We start from the raw sequence: 12,309 nt of genomic DNA on the forward strand, positions 1-12,309 counted from the left end.
CTAGCGTGTCATGTTGCTCCTTTCTCATTTGGGGGGGGAGGGAGGGAGGGGGGAGGTTTGAGAACACAGTGATGCTCTGAGCTTACTCCTGGTTCTGTGTTTGGTACTCAGGGGATCATTCAACGTACCAGGGATGGAACCCAGATTGTCTGTATGCAAGGCATGTGCCCAACTGGTGGTACTATCCTTGGGCCCACCATGTTGCACTGTGAACTCCAGGAGATCTGTAAAATGGTGACATTCTGGTGATCAGAACTCCAGTGCACTAAGCTTTTATGCTGATTGTGCAACATTGTCAATTAATAACTCAGGTGTTCTGTCTCAGTAAGGCTGTACACAGTGGCACTGCAGTAAGGAAGTCACCTGCCACTTCACTAAGTGTGGAAAGGGCTAGGGAATGCTCCTCTAGGCTGCCTATGAAAGCCAGCTCAAGTGCTTGTATCGCTTTATGGTGCTATAACCTGGTTTTGGGTGGGGAGGCTTCTCTGTAGCGCAGAGGCTGGGGGCCATCCCTGGTGCTACCTTGCCCAGGCTGTGCCAGACCTAACTGACACCTGAGTGTTGCTGGGGACCCAAGGACCAGACCCAGGGCTGCTCAGGACCCACCAGGCCACACCAGATGGTCCTCAGAGGGGCACATGGTGCCAGGACTGAAGTTGGGCCCTTGAAAACACCACACACACTCTGTTTAGGGCTACTGCTTCTGCCTGGGCTTATCTGTTTGTTTGTGAGCCACATTTGTCTGAACTCAGGGCTTACTCCTGGCTCTGTGCTCAGGGCTTGCTCCAGGTGGGACTCTGGGAATAGTACATGGCACTGGGGATCCAAACCAGGGTCAGCCACAGACATGGAAGGGAGTGCCTTAGCCTCTGTACTATCTCTCTGGACCAAAGATATTTTTTCAAAACCAGGGGAGCAGAGAGGTCAACAGAATGGAGAACATAAGTTTTTCTGGTATTCCTATATCTTTTATTGAATCACGGTGAGATGCGCAGTTACAAAGTTGTTCATGATTGGGTTTTAGTCATACAATGTTCTAACACTTGTCCCTTCACCAGTGTATATTTCCCATCATCAATGTCTTCAGTTTACTTCCCATCGATAGCACAGCGGGTAGGGTGTTCGCCTTACAAGCGACCAACTATGGCCGACCTGAGTTCGATTCCTCCGCCCCTCTTGGAGAGCCCGGCAAGCTACCGAGAGTATTCAATATGCCAGACACAGAAACAACAAGGTCTCCAATGGAGACGTTACTGGGCCCGCTCGAGCAAATCGACGATCAACGGGAGGGCCTTTACCTGGGCTGGAGCGATAGCACAGCGGTAGGGCGTTCGCCTTACAAGCGGCCAACATGGCCGACCCGAGTTCGATTCCTCCGCCCCTCTCGGAGAGCCCGGCAAGCTACCGAGAGTATTCGATATGCCAGACACAGTAACAACAAAGTCTCCAATGGAGACGTTACTGGGCCCGCTCGAGCAAATCGACGATCAACGGGAGGGCCTTTTACACCCCACACCCCTGCGACTCCCTTTTTCCTCTCTCTCTGTCTCTCTGTCTCTCCACCCCCCCTTGGAAATTATAGTTTGTAATGCAGGTACTGAAAGCGATCATGTATATCCCGTTACCTACTTTCAGCACTTGATTCTAATTTAGAGCAATCATTTCTAACTATTATTGTCCTCGTGGTCCCTGCTTTATCCATGCCCTCCATCCGTCCCGCAACCCCCTCTCCCCTGCAATTTGTAGCTGGCTTCCAAATGTGAACCAGTCCTCCTGGGCCTTGTTTCTTCTGTCCTTGGATATTAGTCTCATACTACTTTTTTTTTTATATCCCACAAATGAGTGCTATCACTCCATGTCTGTTCCTCTTCTGATTCATTTCACTCAGTATGATACACTCCATGTCCATCTATTTATAAGCAAATTTTATGAATTCAATTTTCCTTATGGCTGCATAGTATTCCATTGTGTAGATGTACCATAGTTTTTTTTTTATCCTATTGTCTAGAGAACATAATTTTCATGTAGGGGGTCTGGACTGATCTCCAGATTTACACGGTCAGCTGCGTATCGAGGGGAGTGATGCCTGAGCTCTGAGTTAGGAGATCCTAAGCATCACAGGAGTGGCTCCCAAAGTCATCATGAGAATGTCCAGAGGACTCAATTTGTCTTGCAGGATCCTGACTGATCAGGAATCTCCTTAACTCCTAACTCTGCTCTCTCACCATCCATGACTTCACATGGATGGTCTTGTCACACGTTTTGTCCCTTCCTATCCCTGGTCATGTTTATAGTTTTGATTAATTATCCTTACTTGGCTAAGTTTTTCTTATACTATAAATCATGGTCAAAACGTTATTTTCTCCTTGAAAAGCTTTCCTGGATTTGCCAAGTTCTACAGTATGCTCAGAGAACAGCTTATATTTTCTCAAAAACCACAGAGCTTTTGTTACATGGTTTTACAGTTTAGTGTTAAATGGCCCCTTTCCTCTGAATAGGCTTCCAATACTTCGGACACTGTTGGTCCACAGAAATTGCTTTGCGTCTAATCTGTGCGAGAATAAATAAGATACATTAAGAGCAAATAGGACTAAATACTAATCCTTCTGACATTTTGTAACCATTAGCTTATGATAATGTGGAAACTTAGCAATAGTTTTATCACAAAGTCCTATTGCATTTATTTTTAATGCCTTTTCTGTAGTTTTTATGTTGGGGTAGTGACATTATTTCTGATGTCAAGGAAACTGCTTCCAAATTTAAAAGGACTAAGTAATTTGTTCTTACAATTTCTTACTGAACAATAAGTATAACAAAGATAAATATGTGTTTTCTCCTCAAGCATCTCAAACATAAAATGAATGACATGCACCTTTTGGTTCAATAATAATAATAATAATAATAATAATAATAATAATAATAATACATATATGTGAAATATTCATAGATTTTTCCCCTAAAATATACAATTCTTTGTCAAGATTTTATATCTGTAAAATACTACAAGGTTTCTTTAAACTAATTCTTCTCCACTCCCATCCTTTGCTATTAGCCATAAGGTCTGGTGGTTGGACAACAGTGACAAATACTCTTCTTCTTCAGTATCTTCATGAAATTCCTGAGGCTGCATGACATCAATTTCATAAGTGTGTAATGCATCATCAAGGACTCTTTTTCAGTGTTAAATGACACAAAAGAATGATGGAGGAGACAGATGAAGAATCACAACGTAGGTGAGCGGGAGTTGGATACTACTGATTCATCTGAGCAGTCAGAAACTTCATATTATTATTGAAGATTTTAAGTAATACTGAAAACAAATAAATGTTATCAAAAGTAAGTTAGGGGAAAAAGTTGTGAGATGCCTTTACTAGTAGTTTGCTTCATAGATTTTAAATTCACTGTTGCGATATGGCAGTAGATGAAGTAGATCTCATTATGAAATTATACTAATTAAAATGGGTCTATAAAATTTCAAGAAGTGGCTGTGATAAGTTGAATGGACTTTGACAGATCTAAGTTTGAATCTTGGTGGAACCATTTACCTCTCTTAGGAAAGTTACTTACCCTGAGTGATTGTGTTAAGTAACTGTACCTCAGTACCTTTATCTACGTTAATTGAGAATGACAATGCCTTGAGGGAAATGGCATGAATCAAAAAGGGCTAAATGATATTGAGAAAGCTTGGAATAGCCCCATGACTCAGTGATGAAACTCATTCCCAGCTTTATGCACAGTACTGCAAGATTGCTGGTTCACTGAACAACATACCAGGCACTGAGCAACTTCGTGGATTCATCGAGGTACCCTGAGCACCAAACAGAGTACTTGGTTCATAGTATTTGATAAATACTTGCAGAGCACATCTAAGCAGACAAGGCATCATCAGGAGATGGAGAATGGCTGGGTAAGAGTAAGGTCTATTTTTCCTGTTAGTCCTTAATAACGGAAAAGTTATCTTTGGAATTTATTTCATCATTCTAGGATGCTGAGGTACAGCATTTATTCTTTATCTATGGGCAGTAAGAAGAGCTGAATTCAGAGGAATCAGACGGTCTCTAAAATTTTATTAAATATATGAGTGAAGAGTCACTGATATATGAGTGAATATATGTGAGTGAATATATGTGAGCCGCTGATATGTGAGTGAATATGTGTGAGTAAAAAGCCTGCGACATCGCATCATCACAAAAAGTTGAGCTATACACCAAGTGGATGATAATGTACCCCTACAAAAAAATTTCCGTTCTGATCAAAGACATACCAAGAATTGCAGAGATGGGTAAGTGGATGAACATAGTGAAACAGTATCTGAAATCAAATAGCACTGCACTGTAGCACCGTCCTCCCATTGTTCATCAATTTCCTCAAGCGGGCACCAGGAATGTCTCCACTGTGAGACGTGTTGTTACTGTTTTTGGTATATCGAATACGTCACGGGGAGCTTGCCAGGCTTTGCTGTGCGGGCGAGATACTCTTGGTAGCTTTCTGGGCTCTCCGAGAGGGGTGGAGGAATTGAACCTGGCTTGGCCGCGTGCAAGGCCCTACCTGTCATGCTATCGCTACAGCCCCTGAAATCTAATAATTATTTTTATTTTCAATCATAAAGTTTATACATCTGGTGGTACCCCAAAGCACAGCATACTGCATAATCCCATGTTTCACAGTTTTAAGGAGCTTTTTAAAGACATCTGATGAACTGTTTTTGGAGTCATCACTGACATCTATTCTCATTATTCTTGAAAGTCTCTGGCTGCTAAGGTGGTTAGGTACTAATACAAATTGATACTCTATTTGTTATAAGCATGATCTCTTAAGCTCAGCTTACTGAGAAAATTGCCTTTTTCTATTTGTTTTTTTCCCACTAACTTCAAGGTTTTACTTTTACTAGACTCGTAACTAATAGAGAGGATGACCCAGAGCATTGTTAAGCACTAGGAAACTTCATAGTACTTCACCTAACACACGTTGACTGAACTATTTTCTATGTGTGCTTCACCGTATTTGAAAAGTCAGCATTGTACAAGAAACCCTTCAGTCTGAAAGGTAAGATGCCCAAACAACTAAATATAAAAGAGTAATTTCAGAAACAAAAATACTGGTTGGGCTTTAAGAATTGCAATATAAATGGCCAAAGGCAGAATTCTTCCTAACTTTATCTCCCATAAGATCATACCATATCTTCCAATCCCTTTTCAGTGCTAGAAAAGAAGATTAACCTGGACTGTGCTAAGTAAACTGTCCTACTGGGCTTCATAAGAACCTTTAAGAGTCTATTTCCTTTCAATGTTTACAGACCTGTTAATTCCATTCTCTTCCCTAGACAATCATTTCCCATTCCCTAGCCCATCTTCTCTTTATCCAGCTCTTTTATCCTTCTAGCTTACATGAGTTTTGTTCCATCGTCACATGAATAATTTTTCTTCTAGTTCTTATCCTTCACTTGAAACAAACCCCATCTACGGGTAACACTGGTGGAGCTGGGGACAGTAACTATCTCAAAGAAAAGATTCATTTTGATGCTACCAAAGGCAAATAAGTACCGGAAGGAAAGGAACTGATGAGTCATGGGAGTCCCTTTCTGTGCTCAGCACCGTATTATCTCAGTTAATTCCATCCTTACTATTATCCTTCATTCTTATTTTATTTTGGAAAAAATTGAGGGTCATTTTCTGAAAATTGGGGAGAGCATTTTGTTGGACTTTGCCTAACTCGTGATGTTTATTTCTAGCATTGCTCTTGAAAGAACCCAGGTGCATCATTCAGAACCTTCTGAAACTCTCAATAAACTTATCTGGGTTCTACACACCAGGCTCTTGATAAAGAACTCATCATCTTCCTCAGAGCAAGTATGCATTGTCCTTAAGCATTATTATTCAAGATAAACATGGTATTTTATTTAGCAGCATTATTTTCTGGTTTTAATTATAGTACTTCCAAAAGTGTTATCTGTGCATAACAAATATATATACATATGTACACACATAAAGATATTATGCTTACAACAGGTTTTCATAAGTTCTCAAATCACAAACTTTTAAAAGTTCCAAATTAAAAAATTTAATTTACAGGGCTAGAGAGATAGTATAGCATGTAAGATTCTTGCTTTGCATGTGGCCGATGCCGGTTTGATCCCTGACAACACATACAGGTCCCTGGGCCCAGAACCTGAAGTAAGTCCTGAACACAGCCAGTTGTGACCCAAAAACCGCAGACTCACACACACACACACACAGCCAACAACCTAATTGATAAATTACTTTTGTTGTACAAGCCACTAACTTCTAAGAATTATATGCTGACATTTCACACGTGGGTTTTGAACAGTTAGGCAGAATAAACTGAATGTGAAGGATGATTAGGTTGCTAAGAGATATACAGATCAGAGAGTAAAATTTAATCACTTCTGTGAGTATATGTTCTGCATAAGATTTAAAGTAAGATCATTTCATATAAAACATGTACTTCTATTCTAACTAGTATCTCAAAAAAAATCCAAACTCTGTTCTAATAGTTTCTTTGTCGCTTGTCTAATGGTACCAATTAATGAAGCAGTCTCTTCAGAGTTTAGACTTAAGTAGGAGTTTGTCTAAACACTAAGCTTAATTTCAAGTAATGCAATGACTTGGATATAAAATTAATTTGCCTTTTGAAGCACTGTCACACTAAGTATACTGTTGGAAAACAATGACAAACTGAAAGACTCTGGGTCTGAGAGGCTTGAAAGGCAATGGACAGAGACTTATTTTAATCTGTATTTTGTTTTCTTGAACTCATTCTTAGAGACACAAATTTTAATATACTTTCTACTTCATAAACTCCTTGGAATGAGATTGAGAAAAATCACTAATACCTGGACCATTAGGTCAATCACTTAGGAAGCTATTAGAACACGATAGTTCTGTTTAAATGAGCTGTTTGGCTAAGTGCAGCCCCATAAAAATAAGTGCTGGTGATGGCCATTTTCCATTCAGTAGAGCTGCTAGTCACAGCGGCCACTGAGAGTAGGATAACATTGGTTTGTCCTTTCTGCCTTGCCACAGGGAGCTTAGATTTCTTAGGTTACTTCCATCACAGTGCTCCCATTCCTCTATGCTTATTTGTAACCTCTTTCTTTGTGCTCTGCTCTTCCAACTGGTCAATCACCACCTCTATCTCCTAATCAGACTCTCTGAACTTGTAAATATTGCTTTTCTCTTCTCCGTAAGTGCTTTGCATAGTTAATTTAGAGCAAAGTCCTTTTTGAATAGACACAGGGAGACAGTTAGCTTTTGTAACTTGGGAGTTAATTGACTTCCAACAATCTCCACTCCTGGGCATCTGTTCTCTCGACTTAAGCCTCAGTTGCCCTTACTTCCTAGCACTGCAAATGCAGGGTCCCGACGAAGGGACTGGATGGACCCAGGGCAAGCTGTGAACTATCTTGGCATTGAAATGGACCATGCCAAAGCGCTGTAATGCTTAACTAGAAGTTAAGAGAATGATCATGGACAAATTCCGTCATGATCCAAAAAGTAACTAGATTAGGATCCTGCTAGGGTGAGGAAAGACTAATCTGACCTGAGCACTGTACTCTGAGATCTATAGAGAGATGTGCCCAGGAGAGCATTCCTACAAGCTTAATGTATCTCTTACTGTGTCCATACAAAATGACTAATATTAAGAGACAGAATTAAGAGGTTAATTAAGAAGTCAATTAAGTTACTGGACTAAGAAAAGGAGAAAAATCCCTAAGAGGCATTATGCCCTTGAGCCTGATCAGGAAGGGCTTTGATATGTTGATTGTGCTACAGGACCTAGGTGAGTGGTTGCTACTCCCCAATGCTGGGGAGAGACTAGAGAGAGACAAGGCGGCGAGTCGGAGCGTGGAGTGGAGAGATGAGCGAGGGAGACAGGAGGAGATGGGAACGAAGGGCTTAGTGAGACTGGAACAGGCACGTGGGGAGAACGGAATAAATGGCACCTGATCACCAACCCACCTGGCCCTCACTGCCTCCTCTGTTCGTCCATGGCATCAGCTGTCCTGGGTAGGGAAGCAGCACGAGACCACCGAACGCAGGCGGCGAGAGAGAGCCGCGGGATTTCCCTGGTCGCGTGGTGACTACACAATTGAGTACTTCAGACACGGTAAATTCAAACTGAATGCACTACCAATAAAACGTCTATTCTGAATTAAGACAACTTGGGCTGGTCACATGTAAACTATCTCTTTAACAATTTTATATTGGTCATATGCCCCAAATGATAACATTTTGAATACACTGGGTTACCAAATCCCTACCAAATCTGTTAAATCTCACCCTTTAAAAACCCCTAATGTGACTCCTAGACAACAGAAACTTCCCAGTAAGCAGTGTGCATTGCTGCAGACAGCACTAGAAAGGCACCTGCAGGCCTCCTGCCACACCATGGGCAGATACAGATTCATGCACGTCTCACTGGAAAATGAAATTAACCTAAGGGTGAATTGTGATTTTTGTTTTTGTTTTTGGGTCAAACCTGGCCGTTCTCAGATTTCCTCCTGGCTTTGTTCTCAGGGATCATTCCTGGCAGGGCTTGGGGGACCCTAGCAGATCAAACCCAGATCAGACTCATGCAAGGCAAGCACCCTACCCGCTGTATTAACTTTCCGGCCCCATATGATTTGTGATCTGGGTATGCTTAGCTTTTCAGGCAGGCACGGATGAATATAAAAATCAAGTCAAGCAACTGATAAGTAATTTTAAGGCCTTATCTTGTGTATCTGACATGAGGCTTATTTAATTACAAAAAAGTCAGTTTACATCTTTCAAAACACACACACAGACACACACAAACAGAGACACGGAGACACGGAGACACAGAGACACACACACACACACACACACACACACACACACACACACACACACACACACCACTCTGAACTCCATTTACCTATGAAAAGTGTTTTTATACAGTCCCAGCCCCCCCAACTTTGCCTAAGGCCCTGGCTCCCTAGCCAGGTCTGTCCCTACTGGAGCCTGGGATGAAATGGAAAGAACTTTCTCAATTAGTGTCTTTGTGTTTAAGTGCTTTCTAAAAGATTCCTTCTTTTACCATCTTCAAAGTCTTCTAAAGTGACATGACGTCACTTGATGAAGTCACACCACCCCCATAGCTTAACAATTCTATCTCCTGGGCCACGCAAGCCAGATGGGGCCTCTGGTCTCCACACAGCCTAATGGTAAACGGAAATTTAATTTTTCTAGATTTCTTTTTTACCCCTTTGGCAGATTTTTTGTTCCTTTCTATTTCACACCCGGCTACTAAATCCTTTCCATCTGCGGCACGAATGACTAGGAATTTGACTTTATAAGCGAACCTCTGAGGATTAAAGAATCAGGTTTGTTCATCTTTCTGTTTTATAATCTGCTTGTTGGTGATCCCATTAGGAAGATATTTTAGGTCCATTGTAAAGGATGCCAGCCTTTTGAATCCTGCCTCATAAATTTTTGTGTTTAGTTTTGATCTGGGGCTAAAACTGTAATATAGAAACTTTCAGTTCTTTGTATACCTGCTAAACTTTATTTCTTTTCTTTTTATCCAATTAATGTGAGCTATACAGTTACAAAGTTGTTCATGATTAGATTTCAGTCATACAAAGTTCCAACACCCAGTCCTCCACCAAGTACATTCCCACCACCAATGTTTCCCCTACCCAGCCTGTTTCTACAGCAGGCTTGCGCGCTCTCTCTCTCTCTCCCTCCCTCTCTCTCTCTCTCTCTCTCTCTCTCTCTCTCTCTCTGTCTGTATCTGTCTATCTCTCTCTCTCTCTCCCTCCCCCCCTTCTTCCCCTTTTGGGCATTATAATTTGCAATACAGATACTGAGAGGTTATCATATTTGTTCCTTTATCTACTTTCAGCACGCAGTTCTTATCTTCAATGCAGAAAAATCACCAACAATGTATGGTAAAAATTTTAAGGACTTGGTTCAGAAAGACAATACAGGGTTTAAGGTGCTTGCCTTGCATCTAACTCCCTGGCACCATGGTCCCCGGGTGCGTGAGTAGGCGACACTCCTGAGCATACAGCCAGGAACAGCCCCTCCCGAGCAATTGTGTATGGGGGAGGGAGACTCTCAAATAAAAAAAAGCCTCAGAAGTGTAACTTAATGAAGATACTCACAATCCGAACAAGCCAGGACAAGGTAGATGTTCCTGTTGAATAATGAGTATTATAGTGGTAGGGCGGGCTCTGCTCATCTTCCCAAGTCTCGTAGCGCTCTGCGTAAAACACAGCTCTCTTTGGATTCAATGCGCCAATTGGCTATTAAAGCAAATCAAGAAAAGAATCATTAAAAAGTTTAGTTGCGATATTAAAAAAGAATCAGAGAAAATTAGTTGCTATAGGATACAGCATAACTCTTTATTCTGAAAGTATGCATTATTAATTTATTTTAACCACAAAGTATGAATTATCTTGTATATTCAGAAGATCTGATTTTGCCTTTAATTACAAACATTATACTTAATAAAATAACCAAAGATGATGATTTATGTAGACATGGTTTCTGTATTTTACTAAAAAGTTCAGCAAACTGCATCACCAAAGGCAAAGTGGTGTTAACTATTAAGATAAGAATCAGTGTTTTATGATATTTTCCTCCTTACTTAACAATAATCATTTAGCGGAGGCATAGGATATCCAATGAGGATAGAGTGAAGCAGTTGACCGATATTAGACTAAACATTGTTTGAATTACCTGCTCTCAAGAGTGAGAAAGGGAATAATCACCCACATACAATTGCTGTTGGAATGTCAGGATCATTCTATTATTGCACAGATGGAGCATGAATCTTTTTCAAGTCAAATTACACAACTTGGGCTGAGAATGTACTCTATAGACAATTTGAACTAGAAAGTACTTGCTAAAGTCATAAAACCTTCCCTATCAGTACGATGACACTTTCATTTATAAGGGTAGATTCTACAACAGAGTCTACATTACATTTCTCAAAAGATAAAATATACATATATAGTCAATAAAAATATGTGGATCACTGTTTCAAATTTCTTACAACATTTACCACTAACAATTTCTAGGATTTTTAAATAGCAAACTCACTTAAGCTTTTGTTTTGATTTTGGTTTAATGGGACATGGAGTCCACTCCTAAGACCTAGTAGCTATGCTATTTTGCTTTAGATTGCATACTAGGCAAACAAAATGTTTATAGGGAAAATAAAAGATGAATACTAAGTATGATATACAACTCCTTTATTTCAAAATTTAATATTATTAGTTAACTATAAAGTTCCCCCCAAGGCTTAATTTTAACAAGAGAAGTAGTAGAGAATTAGTGTTTCAGTGGGACAAATAATGATACACAAGAGAGAAAGATTCATTTATAAATTGCTTGTAAGCTTTTTCTTTTGGTCTCCAGGGGCTAATTCAAAGAACACAATGCTGTCAGGAGTTAAAAGTCTGTTAGAATCACCATAATAAACTCCTATTTGCGAGGGTTCTTATTCTGAATATAAAAATTATTTGCATATTGTGTGTATTTTTTATTTAACTTAATTATAACCTAAGGAAGACTAAATAACAGAAGTTTTGAAACTCTGGTTAAATATATCCTTAAAACTTTTTAAAATTTCAATTTTATTTTGATTAAATCTCACTGGTTATCACTCAAATATTTTTACATATGTGAAAAATGGAACTATAATTTCATTCTTATGTAAAATAATAATATTGAAAAATAAGAGAGTAAATTGTAATTGTAATGGAGTGCATGTGAGTTACATAGCACTGACCTCCCGTTGTTCATCGATTTGCTTGAGTGGGCACCAGTAACATCTCCATTGTGAGACTTGTTGTTACTGTTTTTGGCACATCAGATACGTCACGGGGAGCTTGCCAGGCTTTACCGTGAGGGTGGAATACTTTTGGTAGCTTCCCGGGCTCTCTGAGAGGGGTGGAAGAATCGAACCCAGGTTGGCTGTGTGCAAGGCAAATGCCCTACCCCCCTACCCACTATGGTATTGCTCCGGCCCATGAGCTATATAACTATATTAAAATATATATTTTCCATTTAAGATTAATAGTATATTTTATACATTTTTACATATACAGACATGCATTTAGTAACTCAATAAGCATTGCGTTTTTCTTTTTTTTCTCCCCTTTTTTTGAGGGGGGGGCTCATACTCAGCAATGCTCAGGGGTTACTCCTGGCTTTGCACTCAGGAATTACTCCTGGCAGTGCTCAGGGGACCATATGGGATGCCGGGGATCGAACCCAGGTCAGTTGGGTGCAAGGCAAACGCCATACCCGCTGTGCTATC

The 12,309-nt window shown here is 40.3% G+C and overlaps 1 protein-coding gene across 3 annotated transcripts in view; it reads right to left on the bottom strand.

The window, feature by feature from the left end:
- NBEA (neurobeachin) overlaps positions 1-12,309 on the bottom strand; it is a 663,869-nt gene that overhangs the window by 83,815 nt on the left and 567,745 nt on the right. For all 3 annotated transcript variants that reach the window (XM_056109123.1, XM_056109115.1, XM_056109106.1), the window contains one exon: positions 10,148-10,288. In XM_056109123.1, the coding sequence (XP_055965098.1) occupies positions 10,148-10,288 (141 nt within the window). The remainder of the gene's footprint in view (positions 1-10,147; positions 10,289-12,309) is intronic.

The sequence above is a fragment of the Sorex fumeus genome, unplaced genomic scaffold, assembly GCF_029834395.1.
Source record: "Sorex fumeus unplaced genomic scaffold, SorFum_2.1 ptg000008l, whole genome shotgun sequence".
NCBI classification, from domain to species: domain Eukaryota; kingdom Metazoa; phylum Chordata; class Mammalia; order Eulipotyphla; family Soricidae; genus Sorex; species Sorex fumeus.